Source organism: Geotrypetes seraphini, chromosome 1 (assembly GCF_902459505.1).
Source record: "Geotrypetes seraphini chromosome 1, aGeoSer1.1, whole genome shotgun sequence".
Taxonomy (NCBI): domain Eukaryota; kingdom Metazoa; phylum Chordata; class Amphibia; order Gymnophiona; family Dermophiidae; genus Geotrypetes; species Geotrypetes seraphini.
Genome location: NC_047084.1, coordinates 525,368,253 through 525,394,025, shown reverse-complemented (window position 1 = coordinate 525,394,025; position 25,773 = coordinate 525,368,253). Strand labels below are relative to the sequence as shown.

General features: G+C 44.9%; 1 protein-coding gene across 1 annotated transcript in view; it reads right to left on the bottom strand.

The window, feature by feature from the left end:
* Positions 1 to 14,196, bottom strand: part of CEP120 (centrosomal protein 120) — a 247,075-nt gene extending 232,879 nt beyond the window's left edge. The window contains exons 1-2 of the mRNA XM_033929005.1: positions 14,052 to 14,196; positions 5,922 to 6,078 (exon numbers count right to left, since the gene is read on the bottom strand). Coding sequence (XP_033784896.1) covers positions 5,922 to 6,078; positions 14,052 to 14,100 — 206 coding nt within the window. The 5' untranslated portion in view covers positions 14,101 to 14,196. The remainder of the gene's footprint in view (positions 1 to 5,921; positions 6,079 to 14,051) is intronic.
* Positions 14,197 to 25,773: the final 11,577 nt, after the last annotated feature.

The window sequence follows — 25,773 nt, the reverse complement described above, 5'->3', positions numbered from 1 at the left end:
AGAAAGTGCAGGGACTTGTGCTGAAGAAAAAAAAAACGTTTTTTTTTTATTGTTGTTTTGTAACTCAAGTGGCCTGAATTGGGGATGCATTTCTGTGACTGTGAGGGAAGTAAATGTCATAACTTTTGGGGAGAATTCACTTAAGATCCAGGTCGGGATAGTGGGGCCATTATTGGCATTCTGATACTTCAGAAAAGTAATAAGTGAATTCCTTTACTCCCCTCCCCCACCAACAGTTTCTCTGTTGGATTCAGCCCAGCTTTAAACTTGCTGAGCTTAGAGGCCCAGAACTTGAGTGAGAGTGTGTAAGGTTGCTTTATCTTCCCGAAGGTAAAGACAAGCCCACTACCGTTCTGTTTGCTATTTTGCTTCCTGACAAGAAAAGATATTCCAGCAGGACTTCCTTCCTTCATCGGAAGCACGTCGGAGTTGCGCTCGGGTGAGCAGAGGCCGGGTTACGGCAAATACAGGTACCGGCTTCTGTCACATATGGTATCAGGAGTGGGATAAGCGCCTCCTGCTGGACATTGTGAGAAGTGGAGGAAAAAAAAAAATATTTTTTTTGTTTGGGAAAAAAAAAAAAGTTTTGGACTTGTGAATAATTTGTTGTTTTAGCTTGTTATTTTAGTTTGTTGGATTGGTTCCAGTCTGAGCAGAGCGGAGTTCCGGAAGTCTTCCGACCGGGGTGCAGAGGAAGCAAGTGGCTTGGCTGACCCAGATGCACCAGTGAGGAGCCAGAGTCGGAGGAGGCTGAGGATCGATATAAGAGGACAGAAACGCAGCTATACGACTGGGGGCCAAGGAGGCCTACAAACAAAAGGCAAAGACTCACCTTGTGCTCTGGTAAGAGGCTTGACCAGGGGGGTGAGGGAGTTTGACTACACTCATATAGTGGTACCGCACTTGGGTTGGTCTCTCTCGCTTTGTTTCTTGTAGGTTAATCAGCAAGATGGACCAGCAACAGCTGATAGCGTTCTTGACGGCGGAACGCCAGAAGCAAAGTGAGGACTTACAAGCAGTGCTAAAGACCAACCAGGAGTTATGGTACCGGTCTCAGGAATTATCTCGGCGGCAACACGACGAGATGGTGCTAGCGATGGGGGAGCAAACGCAAGTACTGTCTAGAATTTTGCAGAACCCATCGACATCTGCAGGCAGTGAGCCTGGACATAGTAATTTGCCACAACCCTCAGGAGCAGCTAACCCTCTAGCCACGCTAAATCTGTGTAAGATCACACCAGCGGATGCGCCGGATGAATTCCTATCCGCGTTCGAGAGGGTAGCTACTGCTGCTGGTTGGCCTCAGGGTCAGTGGGCTGTAAGGCTACTCCCATGCCTTGCAGGAGAAACCCTGTCTGCTTATCAGACACTAGCCCCTGAGGTAGCTAACAATTATCAAGCTGTAAAGACACATATATTGGAGTACTTAGGCTACACTCAAGAGCATTACCGCCAGCGGTTTAGAGCAACCCTTATGCAGGATAAGGAAAGGCCTAAGGCACTTGCTCAAAAACTGTCTAAGTTGGCTGAGAGGTGGCTTAGTCCATGGCTTGGGGATGCCCGGGCTATTGTATTAGAGGTGATCAGGGAGCAGTTTCTGCAATCCGCTCCCAAGAATTTGAGGGGCTGGGTGCAGAAACAGGGCTGCAAAACCTTAGCCCAGACCTTAGAGGTAGCAGAAGCCTATTTGGACGCCCAAGGCGCCTATGAGGAGGGAAAGACAACCACCCTACCAGGCCTGGGAAAAGCTAAGGACAGCCGAGGTCAGGACCCACCTAGGAAAACTACAGGGTACCCTAGGGCGAAGGAGCCTGTCCCTGAGAAAACCCAGAGGTGCTATCGTTGTGGGAAAATAGGGCATACCCAGAGGTACTGTAGGGTAACGAGGGATCTGATAATAACTCAGAGGCCTGGGGCCCCGATTCCCGAAGAATATCAAGTCATAGTCTCAGTAGCCAACAGGGAGGTCCCGGCTCTGGTCGATACGGGGGCTGAGCAGTCGGTCGTATCAGAGCAACTATGGGATGAATTGGGCCCAGATCAGGAGCTGGGGGTGAAGCAAGTACCCATCACCTGTATACACGGAGAAACACAGGAATACCCCCTTAGAGACCTGACCATTCAACATAGGGAAAAAAAAACCCGAATATCAGTGGCAGTTTTAAAGACAACACCTTACCCATTAATCCTGGGAAGAGATTGGCTGAATCGGGCGCAGATAGGAGTGCCGGAGAGGAAGGGGATGTCGAGTAAATGTGTGTTGGGTAGTCGGGTGGAAGAGAGCTTAGTCGGGCCCCGGGAGGGAAGACGACGGGCTAAGGGGTTAAAACCTAAATATGGGAAGCCTACAATTCGGTGGGCCCCGCTGTCAGATAGGGCCATAGCACCCACGCGGGTTTACGCTAAGGCTGCAGGCTATGACCTATATGCCGCCTGTGAACAAACTATCCCTGCTAAGGGAAGGTCCCTGATAAACACAGATATACAAGTATCTCCCCCACCAGGTGCCTATCTACGGATAGCTCCAAGGTCAGGATTGGCGTTAAAGCAGTCAATCGATGTGGCCGCTGGGGTCATCGACCCAGATTTTAGGGGCAATGTCGCGGTACTCCTGGTCAATCAGGGTGATAGCGAGTACAAAGTGCAAATCGGGGATCGTATAGCCCAGCTTATTTGCGAGAGAATTTGGCACCCCAACCTGGTACAGTGGACCCGTCTCCCGGACACCAGCAGAGGAGAGCAAGGGTTCGGGTCCACCGGGGTAGGAACTATAGAAAGTAGGTCTCGCCCTGAATTAGGCTCGGAGCTGAGAGGGAATATAGAAGCCGCTAAAGTAGCCGCACTAGACGCAGAGATACTGAAACTGAGAGAAGAATTGACACTAGCACGAAAGGACTGGGAGGCTAACCTAAGAACCCAAACCGAAGCCAAGTTCCAAGCTTGGAAGGATCCCCTAGACCGGGATAATCAACGGTCCAGGGAGGAAATAACTGCCCAGTGTCAACGAGAGTCAGGGAAGCTGACCGACCTTATGGCGCAAATTACTGACCAACTGAAGGTAGTACAGGGGCAAATAAGGGAAAATGAAGTCCAACAGCAAGCGATCCAACGTAGCGTTGTAGAAATAAAGAACACTTGCGGAGAACTAACAAACCAAACTGGGAAAGCAGAAAGTTGGGTAACTAAACAACGGGCACAGGAAGAGCAACTGGAACAACACGCCCAGCATTTTGAAAAGGTGCTGGATACCTTTAGGGGAATAGAACAGGACCTGGAGGAAGTGAGGGTTCAGATTGCCCAAGTAAAAAAGGAAGACTTAGGGGATATCACACAGGTGGTAGCTGCCCTTGCCCAGAGAGTAGAAGGGTTGGAAAGTCCTCAGGATCAAGATACAGGGGCCTTAGCAGGGCCTTATGAGACACCCCTGTTGAGATGGCCGGAAGATTTTGAGGACTCTGATCCACCACCCCTAAATCAAGGGAAAAGGGCAAATAGGCCCCGGAAACGATATTGAGCATCGCCCTGGCAAGTTAAGTGTGAATGTGGACACTCTGTCTCGTATGCAAGAGGATAGTGAGTTGCCCCGGGAAAATAGGGACAATCACTCCTTAAGGGTGAGGGTATGTCACAATCCGTCCCCAGTGGCTCCGCTCATTCCAGAGCTGCCGGTGGCTAAACCTTATACAGCCATTCAGCGAGCTAACCACGGGGATAGGATTGTGACTAGTCCCAGGAAAAAAGGTACATTTCCCTTTAACTGGAAGCAGGCTGAACTGCAGGGAGTAGAGGAAGGAGAGCAGAACAGCTCAGAAGAGCCTGAGAGGGACCTCCCTCCTCCTGTTCACTCCCAGCTGAGGCCCATGGTGAGAAATGTAAAACAAGCTAAGCAATCAAGGCAGGTAACTCCTCCCCCTCAGAGAGCAGGGTGTGTTCGTTTGAACAATATAGAGGCTGCTCTGAGGAGAGGAAAGTTAGTTGGCCCTGAGCCAGCTCAGGGAAGGGTCTCTCCTGACTATATTCCTGACTGTGAGGATGTGACCATGATGGAAACTGACACTGACCTTGTTGCCAACCAGCCAGCCCCACCTGAACCCATGGAATGGGTAGAGAGCCTTGGACTGCCTGAAGATACGCTCATGCAATAAAGATAAGTGGCAGGTCTGAAGGTTTGGAGCCGTTCGCTGTTTATTAGAACCCTGTTGTGCAGTTGTGCTGTGTGTGAGAAAGTGCAGGGACTTGTGCTGAAGAAAAAAAAAACGTTTTTTTTTTTATTGTTGTTTTGTAACTCAAGTGGCCTGAATTGGGGATGCATTTCTGTGACTGTGAGGGAAGTAAATGTCATAACTTTTGGGGAGAATTCACTTAAGATCCAGGTCGGGATAGTGGGGCCATTATTGGCATTCTGATACTTCAGAAAAGTAATAAGTGAATTCCTTTACTCCCCTCCCCCACCAACAGTTTCTCTGTTGGATTCAGCCCAGCTTTAAACTTGCTGAGCTTAGAGGCCCAGAACTTGAGTGAGAGTGTGTAAGGTTGCTTTATCTTCCCGAAGGTAAAGACAAGCCCACTACCGTTCTGTTTGCTATTTTGCTTCCTGACAAGAAAAGATATTCCAGCAGGACTTCCTTCCTTCATCGGAAGCACGTCGGAGTTGCGCTCGGGTGAGCAGAGGCCGGGTTACGGCAAATACAGGTACCGGCTTCTGTCACACCTGCCACGATTGTCTGAGAATGGCCGCAGTAGGGAACCCCCAAATCCCTTCACAAATCAGTCAGCAGGAGAGATGCCCACTCCCTCCCTCCTGCCAACACCCCCCCCCCCAAATACCCCCATCCCCGTACCTTTTTGTAGAAGGCTGGCCAGAGGGATGCTTGCATCTTCTGAATGGTGGGCCTTCCCCTGCCCGGTGCATCCTGGGATGCACTGGGGAGTGGCCCCAAGGCCTTGATTGGCCCAAGCGCCTAAGGCCCTTCCCATAGGAGGAGGCCTGATGGCCAGAGAGAGTGGACATCCCTCTGGCCGGCCTTCTACAAAAAGGTATTTTAGGGGGGGGGGCCGGCAGGAAGGAGTGGGAATCTCTCCTGCCAGCTGACTTGCGGTGGGGATCCCTGCTGCGGCCACTCTCAGCTGATCGTGGCAGGGGAATATTCCTCCCCCCCCATCAGCTGAGCAGCAGGGACTTCCCAAAGCTGCGATTTCTGTAACCGGTGACCAAGCTTGAGTGCTGACTACAGAATCACAGCTTTGGGGAGTCCCTGCTTCTCAGCTGATTGGGGGGGGGAATCCCCCTACTGCTCTCAGATGCTGCGGTCTAGCGGCCAAGATAGGCAGCTGAAATGTAGGCCTGGGTTTTCCGGGCCTACATTTCAGCCACCTATCTTGACGCGATTCTGTAACCAGCGCTCTGGAATGATTGACAGGCGATCGGCGGCTGCTTTTAAGGCAGCCATCGACTTGGGCGCTGGTTACAGAATCTGGCCCTTACTGTTTACCTGCTTTCAGAATATAAATCAAAATACATTGTACAGTATACAACACTGATAAATCTATACAAGTACATGCAAGCATAGCATAGAGTTACTGTAGCTTATGTTTTTGGGATACCCGGTATTTAAATTTCTTACACATATTCATATAGATATACTGAAAACATGATTAGCTAGCTGTGAGGTCCTCAGGACAGTTTTGAGAAGCCTGTCCTAGCTGAACTGAATGACTTGAAAACCTCAAAACAAAAACCTACAACAGTGATATTCAACTACAATTGTGATGAAGGCAACAATAAGTTTTGATAAAGGAGGCTTCACAGTGACTTGTGATCAATACTATAGATGCTCCACAATGCTTGCATACATGCTGAGTGAATGCCAGTACTGCTTCCAAGTCAGTAATTTAAAGATTTAAAGACTGCAGAGTACAACCTGTGCTGATGCAGTGCTTTCCTGTCCAATTCCCAAGCCAGCTCAGTGGCAAACTCTGGTTGATCCGAGTGATCTACAGGATCTGTAGCCAAATGTTCTCCATCAAACTTAGCTTCTACCACCAGCATGTGCTTTGGACGCTTAGGGAAGTGACGCCCTGAAAAAAATACAAACTGCAACTTTTAGTAGGCAACTTTTAAAAGAGATAGTTTAAAGAATCTATAATAATAAAATGCTAAGTGCGCATGCGCACTCTTACCGCGTGCTTCCCTGATCCCTGATCTGTCCGGCTGTGGCGGTAGGAGTGCGCATGCGCACCAGACAAGCCTCCCTGCTCTCCACCTCACGCCGCTGCAGAAACGGCCCCATACTCGCGGCTCGGCTTCAGGCTCACTTAATCCCTTGCCGCCCCCCCCCCACTTTCGCTTCCCGCAATCTGACCGGCTCACTTAGTCCCTTCCCGCACCTCCCCCTTCCCACGATTCGACCGGCTCCCTTAGTCCCTTCCCGCCCCCCTTTCCCTTCCCGCGGTCCCAACAAACCTGCGACTCCAGCAGCGTCTGCAGCACTCTACACACGCTGCTTCGGGGCCTTCTACTGCCCTGATTTATTCTGGCACGTCCCTGATGACATCATCAGAGATGCAGCAGAGCAAATCAGGGCAGTAGAAGGCCCTGAAGCAGCATGTGTAGAGTGTTGCAGACGCTGCTGGAGTCGCAGGTTTGTCGGTACCGCGGGAAGGGGAGGTCGGAAAGGGACTAAGGGAGCCGGCCAGACCGCGGGAAGGGAAAGGGGGGGTAGGGGAAACGCTGCTGCAGCACAGGGAAGTAGTGTGGGGGGAGGGAATGCTGCTGTGGCTGCTGCACAGGGAAGTGGGGGGAGATAAATGCTGCTGCATAGGAGGTAGGGAGAGATAGACAGACAGAAAGATAGAAAGAAAGACAGACAGTGGGAGGAAGGGAGACAGAAAGAAAAGAAGAAAGACACAGGGGCAGGGAGAGACACAGAAAGACAGACAGACAAAGGGGGCCAGGGAAAGAGACAGACAGAAAGAAAGACAGCAGGATGGAGAGAGAGACAGAAATAAAGAAACACAGACAGACATATATTCTAGCACCCGTTAATGTAACGGACTAAAATACTAGTTGTAGACATAAAACCCATCTAATGGTTCCATGTTCAATGCTAATGCTGAAGATGGTGGACATTAACAAGTACTAAGCCAAACTGAATATCAATAAAACAGCAATTTTATTTTTACAATAGCAAAACAAATTGTTCCAGTATTTTTATTGATTCTCCAATAAGCTCAGACAGAGTAGTCTATGGTTAGGTCAGGGTCAGAGCTAATATAGTGACAGCAGTAATGTGTGAGCAGCCTTAATTAGCAGTGAGATTTTACATACACATTTTTTGATCATGGACTTATTTTGGTTTCCAGTTGTCTATTTGTACATCTTAACAAATTACTATAAATCCACAGAAAAAAATCCTTGAAACAGTGACTCATCATGAAATTCACCTAAAAAAAGACAAATTTAAAGGAAAAGAAATGTATTCTTACTAGGTAATCCGATTGTCTCATTATTGTCGGTTCTCTGAAATTAGCACAAATGCCAAAATGAACAACAACGTCCAAGACAGTAATTCTCTGGGGAAGAAAGAAAACATCCAGGGGCAAAGCTGACAGTGGGTCATCTTTTGAGACCCATGACCCATCACGCATTTGACCCATGATGTGGTGCATTTTTTTCAGCTCTAGATGCAGTGTCAGCAGATAAGGCTACAACTAGAGAATGACACAGGGACAAGTTTTTCCCCATCCCCATGGGAACTCATTTTCCCATCTCATCGAGCTCTTGTCCTGACCTTGCCCCATTCCTGCAAGCTCCATCTTCATTTGCACAAGCCTCAAACACTTTAAAATCATAAGTGTTCAAGCCTTGTGCAGTTAAGGCAGAGCTTACAGGACTGGGACAAGAACAGCAACAAAAATCATGGGGACGGGATGGGGAAATTGAGTTCCTGTGTGGACGGGAACAAATTTGTCCCCATGTCATTCTCTAGCTACAACTGATGAATATAGGCCTCTTGATAACTAGCATTGCATTAGCAAACTGCCAAACTAGTTCTAATTGTGACAGCAACGGTGCAAGTTCTTTTCTTGTTTTATTTGTATTTATTTATGATTACTGTATGCAATTTCCATTCATTCATAAACGGTAGAAAGACACACATAAATTGGAGTAAATCTGAAGTTCTTCCACTAAATGTGTTTTGTACAAAAGACTTGTTTGATTCATTTTCTTTTGTATGGAAGGAAGATGGATTAAAATATTTAGGAATTTGGATAAAAAATATACTGGAAGACACAATGAAAGAGAATGAAAAATCTTTATTGCAGAAGGTAACAGAAATGTGCGAGCAATGAAATCCATTACATCTGTCTTGGTGGGGGAGAGTTCAAACTTTTAAAATATTGCCTGTGGTTTGTTATCAAATGGGAATGTTACCAGTTTTTTTAAGGGGTCCTTTTATAAAAAGTTAAACAGTATTCTTACAAAATTTGTTTGACTGGGCAAAACTCCTAGAATCGCTTTAGTATCTTTACAAAAAACAATTACGGAGGGTGGGGTAAATTTTCCAAATTTCTATAGGTATCACCAAGCCTATATTTTGCACCAGGGTATGTATTGGGTCCTCCCAAACCTCATTGATAATACCCCAGACCGGTTGTGGTTGGAATGTCATGTTCTTAGCATTAAAATGCCTAGATTGTTTAAAGAAAACAGAATATTAATAGATACATGGAAAGCTCTGCGATATGTCAGTAATTTAACATCTATTCCAGCTTAAAAGGAAATAATTTTTATGTGATATATTTGATTGAACATGAGATTGAAGGGATGGGAGGAGAAGGAATAAATTTTATGTATTAATATTATAAATGATAGTATTTCAAGTGATGCATTCAATGTCAATTGTTTAATAATTTTACTCTTGTTGAAAGATGAAAAATGAATAAAGATTAATATATATATATAATCATATTCAATAAACCTTATTTGTTAAAAAAAAACAAAAAAAACCATCTATTCCAATCTATAAATGACAAATCAAACTATATGGTTAAACTCCAGGATTCAAATTGGCGGATTTAAAGTCATCTGGAAGCATTGGATGATAGCAGGTATTCAGATTTTAGATGATACTATTTCAAATGGTAAACTGCTTGATTTTTCACAGTTGCAACATAAATATGGTCTTAATAAATCACAAAGCTTTAGATGGTTGCAACTGAAGCAGGCCATTCAGACAGGGTTCCCTGAATGGAAAAATCTTAATATGCAATATAGTTTAAAATTTTTATGCTTTCAGATGGACTTTCTGGGACACCAGGCCACACAGTTGTATAAATTGATAAACGGATTTGTTAATAAAAAACCTAAAACTAGGGACATTTGGAGCACTAAGATTAAGCATCAAATCACTGCGTCTCAATGGCCATGAATTTGGTCTTGGAGGATGAGATGTACAGTGTCCGCATCTATGAGACAAACTTGGTTTTTCCTTTTACACAGAGCATTTTGGACTCCAGTTAGATTACAGAAGTTAAATAGCTTTAAGTCTAATAGATGCTGGCATTGTAATCTTGAAGCAGGGACCTAGATCATTTGTTATGTTATTGTCCCCTTATCTTGACATTTTGGAAATCAATCTGGACCCAAATAAATTGTTTATTAGAGAATCCCATGGCTTTGTCATATGACACGATTTTATTTGGTATGTCAATGAGAACAAAGAGCCAAATTTCATCAAATAATAATAAGCTTTTATTGATTATGACATGATTCGCCATACAATGTATCACGCATAACTGGAAAAATTGGATCAGGCTTAATTACAGTTTTTGGTGGAACTCATTGTGTCACACCTAAAAGATGGAGAGAACAATAGCCATACAAAAGGGGAATTATAAAAAATTTCAAGAGATATGGGGGCCATTGACAAAATATTGTAATGAATAGATACCATTTTCCAATATAAGTACAATGCAAGTGAAGGGATGGGATGGGGGAATTCAGAATTTTATTAAATGATTGGATAAGTAAAAGAGAATATTTCATAGGATACATTTGATTGCATATGTTATGGTGGGGATGGGAGGGAAGGGATTAAATTTTATGTATTATAGTTAAATATGACAGATATTCAAGTGATGTATTAAATTTCAATTGTTAATTTATTGATACACTTGTTGAAAGAGGTAAAATTGAATAAAGATTTATGAAAAATAAAAAAAAGAAAGACACACATCATAATTTTAATGATCACAGTACAGTGGTGCCTCGCATAACGGCCGCCTCGCACAGCGAACGCTGCGCACAACGAACTTTATGTCTTGATTCGTACAACGGACTTCGTTTCACACAACGAAGTCGCCCGAGCTGCATCCTTCCGGGGTTCCTGCGGGGTTGGATCGCAGCGGGGTTGGTCGAGCCGCGAGGGTAGTCTCCTTCTCCTTACCTGCCCTGTCACAGCACACAGCCGAACGGAAATCTTCCCGATGTCAGCGCTGACGTCGGAGGGAGGGCTTAAGCAAAGCCCTCCCTTCCTCCGACGTCAGCGCTGACATCAGGAAGACTTCCGGTCGGCTGTGTGCGGCTGCGGCAGGGCAGGTAGGAAGAAGGCAATGGCGAACGAAAGAGGGGGGAGGGGGCGGTCCGCCCCGAAGAATGTGCACAGCTGGTCAGGTCTCCCGATCGACCGACAACAGGCCCGGCCGACAAACCTCCCTGCCCTGTAGCCGCGAATCTAAATTACCTCTTACAGCAGCTTCAATAATCCAGCTGCTGTAAGAAGGTAATTTAGATTCGCGGCTACAGGACAGGGAGATTTGTCCGACCGGGCCTGTTCTGTTGTCGGTCGGGTGCAAAAGCGCCACAAAGGTGGAGGCAGGGAGGGAGGAAAGGTGGAGTGGAGAAGAAAAGACGCTTAAGGGGGGAGAAGGCCGCTGAAAGCACATGTTGGAGCAGGGGATGAGAGGGAGGGAGAGAAGGGGAAATATTGGACAAGGGCAGAAGGGATGCTAAATCATAGGGTGACAGGCAGAGAGAACAACAGGAAAAAGAGTGGAAGCAATCTTGAACCCTGAGGGTGAGGGCAGAGAGAGGTGGTGAGATGATTGATCATGGGGAGAGGGACAAAAGGGAATAGAGATGGGATAGGAAGATAGTGGAAGTAAAAGGACAGGGAGATGTATGTTTTTAGATGTATCTAAATAAAAATAATAACAAAAAATTTATCTTTTTTTATGTCATCTTAGCATATTTTATGCTACAGAACGAATTATTTTTTTTAACATGTATTGTTATGGGAAAACGCGTTTCACATAACGAACTTTTCGCATAACAAACTTGCTCCTGGAACCAATTAAGTTCGTTGTGTGAGGCACCACTGTATAGTAAAACCTTGGATAGTCAGAAAAGGGGCAAGAAAAAGATAAAACAGCATAGGTGAGAGAATGGAACCTTGGGGGGGGGGGCAACTGAATCCTGCGTATAAGGTTCAGATGAGGAAGTAGAAAGACAAATCTGATAATGCCTATTAGTGAATTATGAGGTAAACCATTCCAGAGTAGAATTGAGAGCTCGATCGAATTGAATGCCGCATTTAAGTCTAGAAAAATCAAAAGGACTGATTTTCTTTGATCTAGGTAGTTCCTAATAGTAATGACTAGTCCGAGAAGTGAAAGCTCTGTGGAATGATGTGGCCTGAAACCCGTTTGATTAGGGTGCAATGCATTAATTTGTTCCAGAAATGGTGTCAATTGTTAACTTGGCAAGAAATGGGATGTTGGCTATTGTGGTAAGAGCAGTTAGCATAGCTGATTTTAATAAAGGTTTGGACAATTTCCTGGAGGAAATGTCCATAGCCTGCTGTTGAGACAGACATGGGGGAAGCCACTGCTTGCTCTAGATCGGTAGCATAGAATGTTGCTACTATTTGGGTTTTTGCCAGGTACTAGTAACCTGGATTGGCCACCATGAAGATGGGCTACTGGGCTAAATGGACAGCGTTTTAACCCAGTAAGGCTAGTCTTATGTTCAGGGAAAGGATCTAGGTGTCATTGATGATACATTGAAACCCTCATATCAGTGTGCAGCAGCAACTAAGAAAGTAAACAGAATGTTAAGATTATATCAGGAAAGGAATGGAAAAGTTGAGAATGCTACAATGTCTTTGTTATCACTCCATGGTGTGTATACACCTCAAATATTGTGTGCATTTCTGGTCATAAAATCTCACAAAAGATATAGCAGAATTAGAAATGGTACAGAGAAAGGGTGACAAAAATGATAAAGAGGATGGGACAAATTCCCTATGAGGAAGGCTAAAGCAGCTAGAGCTCTACAACTTGGAGAAGAGATGGCTCAGGGGAGATATGATAGAGAACATAAGAACATAAGCAGTGCCTCCGCCGGGTCAGACCATAGGTCCATCCTGCCCAGCAGTCCGCTCCCGCGGCGGCCCAAACAGGTCACGACCTGTCTGAATCACCAGAAGGGGCCCCTTGCCACCTTGGTTTCTCATTAAAGTCCTATCTTCCCATCAAAGTCCTCACCCTCCGGTCTTGCCCATGCACGACCTGGTTGGCTTTCTATACTTATTACCTGGTTAGCTTTCTATACTTGTGTTACATCCCAGCACCTCTCTCAGTATCCCATGATCCCTTTATCCCTCAGGAATCCGTCCAATCCCTGTTTGAATCCATGTACCGTACTCTGCCTGATCACTTCCTCCGGTAGCGCATTCCAAGTGTTCATGACCCTTTGGGTGAAGAAAAACTTCCTTGCATTTGTTTTGAACCTATCTCCCTTCAGTTTCTCCGAATGCCCCCTCGTACCTGTTGTCCCCCTCAGTCTGAAGAATCTGTCCCTATCCACCCTCTCTATGCCCCTCATGATCTTGAAGGTCTCTATCATATCTCCCCTGAGCCTCCTTTTTTCCAGAGAGAAGAGCCCCAGCCTATCCAACCTCTCAGCGTATGGGCAGTGTTCCAGCCCTTTTACCAGTTTCGTTGCTCTCCTTTGGACTTTCTCAAGTACCGCCATATATTTTATAGAGGTCTATAAAATATATTGAGTGAAACAATTAGATGTGAATCACTTGTTTATTCTTTCCAAAAATACTAGAAATAGGGAGCATGCAATGAAGCTACTAAGTACATAGATTTAAACCAAAGTGGAGAAAATTTACTCAATTCAACTCTGGAATTCATTATCAGAGAACACAGTGAAAGCAGCTAGCTTAGCTGGGTTTAAAAAAGGTTTAGATCATTTCTTAAAAGAAAAGCCCATAAGCCATCATACAGTATAATGACTTGGGGAAAATACACTATTTATTCCTAAAGTAAGCAGCATAAAATTTGTTTTGCTCTTTGGGATCATGTCAGGTATTTGCGACTTGGGTTGGCCACTGTTTGAAACTGAATACTGAGCTCAATGGACCTTTAGCCTATCACAGTATGGCACTTACATCCAAATGTAAAATAATTATATGTATAAAAAATAAATTTTAAAAAAGTTAAAACAAAGCTTATATCTTTACTTAAATAATACTCCTCCCACCTATCTTTGAAAGAGCATCACACTTTCAAATATATATATATGAATTTGTTTCAAGTTAATATTCCATAATTTGGGGCCATATATTCCAAAACACAGATATCAATCTGATCCCACCAGCAATCCAAAGTAAGCATTGTCCCTCTTAAACCACCCCCTTCCACCTATTACCTACACATAATAGCCTATGCAGGTAGCACATGAATTAGCATTCCAGTATTAAGTACTCAACATGTTTTGGTGAAAAGATCCCTTTCTTTACCTTTTAGCTATCCATTAACATTGTATACAAACTAGCTTAAGAGTAATACTGTAACTTGAAGATATGTCCTGAAGTACTGCGAGTCTACTGAAATCCTAGAACATAAAATTAGGACCCCTTTCTGTGAAAGCAGTACATGCTGTTGCATTATGCTTTCATCTAATTCTAACATTCCCCCCAAAAACATAATCACCAGGCCCCATGTCAACATCACCATGTCTCAACAGAACAGAAACTCACCTTCCAAGATAGAAACTACGATTAACAACTGCTCCGCTTTACCCCCCATCTTCCCCAAGTAGTACCGCAGGAGCTCGCAAAAAAAAAAAAAATCTTTTCCCTATCCTCAAAATTACCACCACCTCCCGCTCCAAGTTCGGTCCTTTGCCGCCTTCGAGCCTCTTTAAAACAAAACGACCTTAACAGCCGTCATTGCATCACTTCCGCCTAGCAACCAGACGCTCTACGTCTCTACGTACAGGAATTTTAGGCGTCCTTTTCCACACGTTCTTTCTCCGTTTGAAAGAAAGGATGAGATCTGAAAATCAGATATGGGACAATCTAGACACAAAGGGGCACAGCTCTGTGATATGCGAGGAATTGGGGCAGCGGCAGATTTTTTTTTCTGAGAGCTTGCAGAGTACAGTGCTACATATGCCTGGTAGCGCTATAGAAATAAGTAGTAGTAGTAGAGTAGGGTTGACTTGAGTAGTGCCTGCAGCAGCACCACCTTCAGGCAAGAAGGGAGAATTATAACAGAAAAGTCCCCGGCCGCTTTCTTGAGCCCGAGCCCGATGCTAGGTAATTGGTGAGATTTATGCTGTCAGTAAGCAAGTCAGAATAGCCAGGGAAAGAAAGGGTTAAGTACAAATACCAAGCATTAACCAAAAGAGAGAGATTTTTCAAATATACTTCAAGGGTATAAATTTAGAAAGATTCTGTTTTAAATTTTTTAAAATTACGTTTTTCTTAAGCCTGCCTGCATTAGATATTTTGTTATCCAAAGTGGTGCTGATAATCCCTAATGGTCATTATCATAATACCACTAGTACAGTTTTGGATGAGGGCAGCAGAATATAGGTGTCTAAGGAGTGGCAAGTGCCACTTCAGTTAGGGTTACCATATGGCTCCAGAAAAAGGACGGATTAAAATCCAGGTTTTACTTTCATTGAAAGCAATAGAAATGAGGACATACTGAGACATCTGGGTTTTACTTCTATTGAAAGCAATGGAAGTAAAACCCAGATGTCTCAATCCATCATCCTTTTTCTGGAGCCATATGGTAACCCTAACCAGTTCCACTGGATATGCTTCCTCCACTGGCTGCTTCATGCAGGGTGCAACAGTATGATAATAAAAGAGAGTGAAGCAGTGGATTCTTCCGTTATGTCTACACTACTGCATTCATGATCAGTTACAGTCCCTCCCCTCAAAACAGGAATTGACTTAAGGGGAGGGCACATGACCAAATGGCAGAGCGAGACGGAAGGCTACAAGGATTCACTTCTTTATTACCATTGCTGCAATGAACATAAGAATAGCCTTACTAGGTCAGATCAATGGTCCATCAAGCCCAGTAGCCCGTTCTCATGGTGGCCAATCCAGGTCACTAGTACCTGGCCAAAACTCAAGGAGTAGCAAAATTACATGCTACCGATACAGGGCAAGCAGTGGCTTCCCCCATATCTTTCTCAATAACAGACTATGGACTTTTCCTCCAAGAACTTGTCCAAACCTTTCTTAAAACCAGCTACGCTAGCGGCTTTTACCACATCCTCTGGCAACACATTGAGTGAAAAAAATTTCCTACTATTGGTTTTAAAAGTATTTCTCTGTAACTTCATCGAGTGTCCCTAGTCTTTGTAATTCTTGACAGAGTGAAAAATCGATCCACTTGTACCCATTCTACTCCACTCAGGATTTTATAGACTTCAATCGTATCTCCCCTCAGCTGTCCCTTTTCCAAGCTGAAGAGCAATAACGGTTTTAGTCTTTCCTCATACCAGAGGAGTTCTATCCCCTTTATCATCTTGGTCGCTCTTTGAACCTTTTCTAGCATCACTATATCTTTCTTGAGATAAGGAAACCAGAATTGAACGTAATACTCCAGATGAGGTCGCACCATGGAGCGATACAGGGGCATTATAACATTCTTAGTCTTGTTAACCATCCCTTTTTTTAATAATTCCTAGCATCCTGTTTGCTTTTTTGGACGCTGCCGCACATTGGGCAGAAGATTCCATCGTATTGTCTACGATGACACCCAGATCCTTTTCATGGGCGCTAATCACCAAGGTGGACCCTATCATCCGGTAACTGTGATTCAGGTTATTCTTCCCAATGTGCATCACTTTGCATTTGTCCACATTAAATTTCATCTGTCATTTGGACACCTAGCCTTTCAATTTCCTAAGGTCCGCCTGCAATTTTTCACTATCCACATGTGTTTTAATAACTTTGAACAGTTTAGTGTCATCTGCAAATTTAATCACCTCACTCGTCGTTCCAATTTCCAGCTCATTTATAAATAAGTTAAATAGCACCAATCTCAGTACAGACCTCTGAGACACTCCACTGTTTACTCTCCTGGGGGAAGAGCAAGCTATATAGGAAGGACGGACTCCACCTTAGCCTGGAACAACTTGTAAAAGAAAATACAAGCGGAAATGTAATTCTGGACTTAATTCTAAATGGACTGTGAGGACCGGCACAAGGTGTAGAAGTAGAAGAGATGCTGGGAAGCAGTGATCACAACATAATCCGCTTCGACCTGGACACAGAGGAGAAACATCGGTCCAAAATAAAGGCCACAGCGCTAACTTCTGAAAAGGGAATTACGAAGAAATGAGACTCATGGTGGGGAAGAAGATAAGCACTATGAAAATGCTAGAGCAAGCTTGGTCCCTTTTTAAGGACATAGTCACCGAGGCACAAAATCTATATATACCACGTATCAAAAAAGAATCCAAGAGGAAAAAGAACCGGCGTGGCTCACTGCAGAGGTGAAGGAGGCGTTCAGAGACAAGAAAACGTTGTTTATGGAATGGAAAAGGTAAAAAACGGACGAAAACTGGAATAAGCACAAACAACATCAATTCAGGTGCCATAAGGCGGTAAAAGGGGCCAAAAGAGACTACGAGTAAAAAATAGCCAAGGAGGCAAAAAACTTCAAGCCATTCTTTCGATATATTAAGGGGAAACGACCCGCAAAGGAAGCGGTGGGACCGTTGGATGACCAAGGAATAAAGGGAGTGATAAAGGAGGACAAAGAAATCGCAGACAAACTAAATACATTTTTTGCGTCTATATTTACTGAAGAGGATATACACAGTATACCGGAACCCATCAGACTATATGCTGGAAATGAAGAAGGAAACTGACAGGGTTGACGGTCAGTCTAGAAGAGGTATGCAAGCAGATTGATAGGATTAAGAGCGATAAATCCCCACGACTGGATGGCATCCATCCGAGGGTCATCAAGGAACTGAAAGGAACTATAGCTAAACTGCTTCAACTGATAACCAATCTGTCGATCAAATTGGGAAAGATTCCGGATGACTGGAAGGTGGCGAATGTTACGCCGATCTTCAAAAAATGTTTGAGGGGAGATCTAGGAAACTACAGACCGGTGATTCTGACCTCGGTACCGGGAAAGATGGTACAGGTGCTGATAAAGGACCGCATCATTGATCACCTTGACGGACACGGTTTAATGAGGACCAGCCAGCACGGTTTAGCAAAGGCAGATCTTGCATGACGAACTTACTGCACTTCTTCGAGGGAGTAAACAGGTGGATAGACAAGGGCGACCCAGTCGACATTGTATATCTGGATTTTCAGAAGGCGTTCGACAAGGTTCCACATGAACGACTACTTTGTAAAATTGCAAACCATGGAATCGAGGGTGAAATACTCACATGAATTAAAAACTAGCTGGAACATAAGAAACAGAGAGTGGGGACAATACTCGGACTGGAAGAGTCTCACCAACCGGGTGTCGCAGGGCTCGGTGCTTGGACCTGTGCTCTTCAACATCTTTATAAATGATCTGGACATCGGTACGACGAGTGAGGTGATTAAATTTGTGGGTGATACGAAGATATTCAGAGTAGTGAAGACACAGGGGGATTGCAAAGATCTACAAAGTGACATAATCAAGCTCAAGAAATGGGCATCGACATGGCAAATGAGGTTCAACATGGATAAATGCAAAGTAATGCTTGTCGGTAACAATAATCTCATGCACAAATACAGGATGTCCGGGCGGTACTTGGAGAAACCTCCCAGGAAAGAGACTTGGGAGTTCTGATCGACAAGTCGATGAAGCCATCTGCACGATGTGCTGCGGCGGCAAAAAGGGTGAACACAATGCTAGGAATGATAAAGAAGGGGATCACGAACAGATCGGAGAAGATTATCATGCCACTGTACCAGGCCATAGTACACCCTCACCTGGAGTACTGCATCCATGAAGAAGGGCACGGAACTACTCGAAAGTGTCCAGAGAAGAGCAACTAAAATGGTTAAGGGACTGGAGGAGTTGCCGTATAGTGAGAGATTGGAGAAACTATGCCCCTTCTCCCTTGAAAAGAGGAGACTGAGAGGAGACATGATCGAAACATTTAAAATACTGAAGGGAATAGACTTAGTAGATAAGGTAGGGAGAATGAGAGGGCACTCTCTAAAGTTTGAAAGGGGATAGATTCCGTACAAATGTAAGGAAGTTCTTCTTCATCCAGAGAGTGGTGGAGACTGGAAAGCTCTTCCAGAGTCAGTTGTAGGGGAAAACACCCTCCAGGGTTTCAAGACTAAGCTGGACAAGTTCCTGATAAACTGGAACTTACGCAGGTGAGGCTGGACTCATTTAGAGCACTGGTCTTTGACCTGGGGGCCGCCGCGTGAGCGGACTGCTGGGCAGGATGGATCACTGGTCTGACCCAGCAGTGGCAATTCTTATGTTCTCTTCCATTGAGAAAAATTACCATTTAACCGTACCCTCTGTTTTCTATCTGACAATTCCTAATCCACAACTGAACTTTAATGACACTTTAATTTTCTCAGGAGCCTCTCATGAGGAACTTTATCAAAAGCTTTCTGAAAATCTAGATACACTATATCAATTGACCTCGCTGTTTTATCCTTTACCCAAGGATGGATTGGAAGATTAGGTTTTTATCTGGATCATCTTTTTTCTGTTAATACACACAGGAATCTGTACTCTAGTTCAGTGTTTCTCAAAATGGTGTACGTGTACACTTAGGGGTATGCAAGACATTTGTTTGTTTATTTCTCACCTGCCCTTATCCAGGGCAAGTTACATATTAACATACAAAATAAAAGATTTACATTTATCGTACAAACACATCAGAGACACACTATAACAAATTACATACTTAATATCAAATCAAAATACATATACGTCGCATCAACGACAAATTTCATTTCAGGCCAAAACTGGCTAAACCCACACATACATGGGGTACACTTCTTGTTTCTCGTTTGAAACTCACTTTGGCCACATTGCTGGACCCAGGAGCAGGCAGGGAGGCTTGCCGGCGTGGGAGCGCACTCCGCCCTCCCCCCTCCCGACGGGACTGCATAGGGCCGACATCGCTGGACCCAGGAGCAGGCAGGGAGGCTTGCTGGAGTGGGAGCACACTCCACCCCTCCCCCCACCCGACGAGACTACACTGAGCCAGTTGAAAGGCTCAGGAAGTCTCTCAGCACCCGTGTTTCTGTTAGTTTCTGTTTACTTCTTGTTTCTCGTTTGAAACTCACTTTGGCCACATCACTGGACCCAGGAGCAGGCAGGGAAGCTTGCCGGCGTGGAAGCGCACTACGCCCCTCCCCCTACCCGACGAGACTACACTGAGCCAGTTGGAAGGCTCAGGAAGTCTCTCAGCACCCGTGTTTCTGTTAGTTTCTGTTTACTTCTTGTTTCTCGTTTGAAACTCACTTTGGCCACATCACTGGACCCAGGAGCAGGCAGGGAAGCTTGCCGGCATGGGAGCACACTCCGCCCCTCCCCCCTCCCGACGGGACTGCACAGGGCCGACATCGCTGGTTCCAGGAGTAGACAGGGAGGCTTGCTGGCGTGGGAGTGCACTCTGCCCCTCCCCCTACCCGACGAGACTACACTGAGCCAGTTGGAAGACTCAGGAAGTCTCTCAGCACCTGTGTTTCTGTTAGTTTCTGTTAGTTTCTGTTTACTTCTTGTTTCTCATTTGAAACTCACTTTGGCCACATTGCTGGACCCAGGAGCAGGCAGGGAGGCTTGCTGGCGTGGGAGCGCACTCCGCCCCTCCCCCCTCCCGATGGGACTGCACAGGGCCGACATCGCTGGACCCAGGAGCAGGCAGGGAGGCTTGCCGGCGTGGGAGCACACTCCGCCCCTCCCCCCACCCGACAAGACTACACTGAGCCAGTTGGAAGGCTCAGGAAGTCTCTCAGCACCCGTGTTTCTGTTAGTTTCTGTTTACTTCTTGTTTCTCGTTTGAAACTCACTTTGGCCACATTGCTGGACCCAGGAGCAGGCAGAGAGGCTTGCTGGCGTGGGAGCGCACTCCGCCCCTCTCCCCTCCTGACAGGACTGCACAGAGCCGACATCGCTGGACCCAGGAGCAGGCAGGGAGGCTTGCCGGCGTGGGAGCACACTCTGCCCCTCCCCCCACCTGACAGGACTACACTGAGCCAGTTGGAAGGCTCAGGGAGTCTCCCAGCACCCGTTTTTAGTTTGTCTCTTTTTCTTTTGCTTTATTTGAATCTCTCTTTGGCCAACATCGCTGGACCCAGGAGCAGGCAGGGAGGGTTGCCAGCATGGGAGCGCACTCCGCCCCTCCTCCCCACCCAACGGGACTACGCTGAACCAATAAAAGATTCAGCGCCTAACAGCACGCTGTCTAAGACGCTCATAGCACTTTTGTGAAGCGACCAAGAAGCGATCCACCCCCACAACACTACCAAACGTAAAACCAACTGAAAAACAGCAACCAAACCACCAAAGACCCTTTTACCACCTTTCACCAACCACCAAACAAAAAAAAAAATTAAAAAATTAAAAAACCCAAAATGAAGCTAACCTCACGAGCCCAGCACTTCCTACTGTTAATTCTTCTTTTAACCAGCAGGAAGACAGCAGCAAATAACCTCCTCCCTACATCGGCTATAGATATAAATAAATCTCTCTTCCAAAATAGGAGAACATCAAGTGACAGAAACTCAAACCTATAATCTAACACTCTACACTCCATTACCACAGCATGGGGAACAAGACCAACACACACTAAAACTAAACCACACTGGCACACCAAATCACTTATATATCCAAACACAACCCACAACTATCACACAACTATCAAATGCGCCTACTTAAATATCAGAGCGCTGGGTCCAAAAACAGAGCTTATAAAAACCTGGATAACACAAGAAAACCTGGACTGTCTTTTCCTCACAGAAACCTGGCTAACCTCTGACTCAGACCCCAGAATAACTGAAGTCTGCCCACAAGGATACAAAATTACAGTGGTATGCAGAGAAAAAAAAAGAGGCGGAGGCCTAGCAATCTTAATCAAACAAGATCTAACCCTTAATATAATTGAGAAAACATCTAACCCGTACATGAACCTTTTAGCTTGCCAACTCTCAAGCACCACACTAAAAGACACACTAAACTGCATGCTCTGCTATATAGCGCCGGGAAACTGGTCTTTAGCAAGAACCGAAGTGGAAGACTTCATATACCAAAACTCACTAATAGCAACCTACAACCTACTCCTAGGAGACCTAAATCTACACCTAGATGATCAATCATCCAAACAAGTAGACAACTTTCTCTCATTTCTCAAAGCCTCATTTCTCAAAGGACTACAGGGTGAAACTGAAAGAAGCCAAGAGAGAGATACGTTTGGCGAAGGCACAGGCGGAAGAACAAATGGCTAAAAATGTAAAAAAGGGAGATAAAAATTTTTTCAGATATATTAGTGAAAGGAGGAAGATAAAAAATGGATTTGCTAGGCTAAAAGATGCTGGGAACAAATATGTGGAGAGTGATGAGGAGAAAGCAAATGTGCTAAACAAATACTTCTGTTCTGTGTTCACAGAAGAAAATCCTGGAGAAGGACCGAGATTGTCTGGCAAAGTTACACGAGAAAATGGAGTAGATTCTGCACCGTTCACGGAGGAGGGTGTTTATGAGCAACTTGAAAAACTGAAGGAGGACAAAGCGATGGGACCAGACGGGATCCATCCCAGGATACTAAGGGAGCTCAGAGAGGTTCAGGCGAGTCCTATTAAAGACTTGTTCAACAAATCTCTGGAGACAGGAGTGGTTCCCGGGGATTGGAGGAGAGTGGATGTGGTCCCTATTCATAAAAGTGGTCACAGGGATGAAGCGGGAAACTATAGGCTGGTGAGCCTCACTTCGGTTGTTGGAAAAATAATGGAAGTGTTGCTGAAAGAAAGGATAGTGTATTTCCTTGAATCTAATGGGTTACAGGATCCGAGGCAACATGGCTTTACAAAAGGTAAATCGTGCCAAACGAACCTGATTGAATTTTTTGATTGGGTGACCAGAGAGCTGGATCGAGGACATATGCTAGATGTAATTTACTTGGATTTCAGCAAAGCCTTTGATACAGTTCCTCATAGGAGGCTGTTGAACAAACTTGAAGGGCTGAAGTTAGGACCCAAAGTGGTGAACTGGGTCAGAAACTGGCAAACCAAATCCAGACCCAGCAGGAGATCAGATAAATGGTTCGACTCTGAACTGCTACAACTCAAAAGACAATGTAGACGACTAGAGAGAAAATGGAGAAAATCGAACTCGGATCATACAAAATCCGCCTGGAAAAAAATCAACAAACAATACAAATCACAATTAAAGGACAAGAGAAAAGCACACTACACCAACCTAATAGGCACTGAAACCCAAGACACCAAAAAACTATTCCAAATTCTAAAAACCCTAACCGACACCAAACCCTACCTGACCACTAACAATACTACCCCCCCTCAGCCACTCTATTAGCAGAACACTTCCAAAATAAAATTACCAATGCAAGAGCTACCCTCAATGACACCTCTACCCATCCTAACGAATTAACAATTCTTCCCATAGATAGAGATTCTACTGCAGCAGATAGAATATGGTCTCAATTCCCCAACATACAATAGCCCAAATTCAACAAATACTACAAAAAATACAGCCATGCATCCTGTGAGCTCAAGAACTGTCCACCATATCTCATAAAAACATCCAGCACAAAATTCCGCGCTCTTCTAAACTGGATACAAATCTCGCTAATAAACGGCCACTACCCTACCAACCTCAGCGAAATCATCATCACCCCGATCCTCAAAGACCCCAAAGGACCGATAGACCAAACAGCCAATTACAGACCCATTGCCTCTATTCCACTCTACATCAAAATAATAGAAGGACTAGTTGCCAAATTCCTCTCCAATTACCTAGAAAACCATAACATACTCCATCCCACACAATCTGGCTTCAGAAACAACTTCAGCACGGAAACACTACTAGGATTCTCTTGGACACAGCCAGACAACATCTCAGCACAGGAAAAAAAATGATGCTCATACAACTAGACCTTACCGTTGCATTCGACTTGATGGACCATAACATTCTACTACAAATCCTGGATACAATAGGTATCACAGATAAAGTATACACATGGTTTGAAGGATTCCTTAAATCAAGAACCTATAGAGTAAAATCAGACAAACAAAAATATGAACCTTGATCAAACCCCTGAGGAGTTCCCCAAGGATCCCCTCTATCCCCGACTCTCTTCAATCTCTAAACAGCCTCCCTCAGCTCTCATCTGGACAAACAAGGCATAACCTCCTACAGCTATGCCGATGACATTACCATTCTCATACCCTTCGATCAACCTGAACTCTCCATGATGAACACAATATACCAAACACTAAAATCAATAGCAACCTGGATGAAAGATCACAAACTGAAACTGAACCCAGATAAAACGAAATTCATCCTCCTAGAAAACAACAAAATATTAACCATAACCAACATTGAAATCAACGCAATCAACTACCCCATACAAACCACCCTAAAACTGCTAGGAATAACTATCGACAGATGCTGCACCATGCAATCGCAAATCAATAAAACAATACAAAAGTCATTCTTAGTCATGAGAAACTTAAGACAAGTTCGGAAATTCTTCAAGAAAATTCAATTCCAGCTCATAGTTCAGTCCTTAATACTAGGCCTACTTGACTACTGTAATATCCTCTACCTCCCATGCCCTACAACCATAACAAAACAACTAAAAACTATCCAAAACACAGCACTAAGACTCATCTACTCATTAAAGAAACATGATCACATTACAGAAGCATATCTCCAATCGCACTGGCTTCCGATCCCAGCAAGAATACAATTTAAATTCTACTGCCTACTATTTAAGACTTTATACGGAGACAGTCCAAACTACCTGAATAACCGCCTCATCCACAACACCGCAACCAGACATAGGAAAACTCACACCCCATTCTCATACCCCCCAATTAAGGAGGTCAAACGGAAAAAACTATATGATGGCCTCCTGGCCACTCAAGCAGCCAAACTAGACAACCAAATTGCCAATCTACTGACGGCATCCCTCGACTACAAGACTTTTAGAAAAGAAATAAAGACCATACTCTTCAAGAAAACTCTGAAAAAAGAAATAATACCGCAAGTCTCAAACTCCACCTCTCATTAAAGCCAACTACCCCAAACAAATAACCTTACCCATTTCTCACTCTTTTTGAAAATTACCAATTTTTTTTTTTTTGGTAAGTTCTTGTAATACATCTTGGATAATTATTTTGTAATCCGCCTTGAACTGAAAGGTAATGGCGGAATAGAAATCCCTAATGTAATGTAATGTACATGGGGGTACATGGCACTGTACACACATACATAGGGGTACATGGCACTGCACAGGTCTCCCACCCTCATCGCCGCCTTCACCAAGGATCCCATTTCCTGCCCGCCCACCCCCTCCGCCGAAGCCACTGCCACCGCTAAAGATCCCATGCCCTCCTTCCTGCCTGCCTCATCCACTGAAGCTGACCCAGAAGGCTTCCCTCCAATATCAGAGCTGACATTGGAGGGAAGCCTTCCAGGTCAGTGGAGGATCCCAGTTACCTCCTTCCAGATGGGCTGTACCTTCCTGTCTTCAGCGGCATTTGTTGCAGTGATGTGTCAGCGGCTCATTCACGCTGCATGTGGCTGACCTGGAAGCCTTCTCTCTGATGTCAGAGATGACATCAGAGGGAAGGCTTCTGGATCAGCCACCTGCAACATGTAAGAGCCGCTGTCTGCACATCCCTGCAACAAGTGCTGCTGAGGGCAGAGGGAGCAGCCCAAATGGATGGCCCTGAAGGAAGCAAGTGCGGCCCTGGAGCAAGCAAGGAAGGGAGAGAGGGGACATGATCTGGGACATAGGAGATAAGAGGGGGGGGAAGGAGCATGTTGGGACATGGAAGGGGCACAATTTTGGGACAAAGACTGGAAGGTAGGGAAGGGGCTTGAACTCAGGACACAGAAGGAAGGGAGGGGCATTAACATGGGACACAGAAGGGAGGGAGGAAGGGGCACTAACTTGAGACATAGAAGGGAGGGAAGGAATAGAAAGGGAGAATTGTTAGGCATGAGTGTGAGTGAGAGGGAAAGAGATGATGCACATGGGGAAAGGGAGAAAGAGGAAAATTGCAGCGAGAGAGGAGTGAGGTTGAGAAGAGATGAGGAGGGAAGGATGAGAGTGAGAAATGTTGGATATGGTGGTGGAGAGAGAATAGAGGGACAGATTGAAAGGGATGCAAGGCGGAGGAATGTTGGACATAGTGATGGAGGGAGAGATGTAGCATGGTGCTGGAGAGGTGTGATGGAAGGAGAAATTGGCATGGGACTGATGGGCAGTGGTGAAAAATGCTG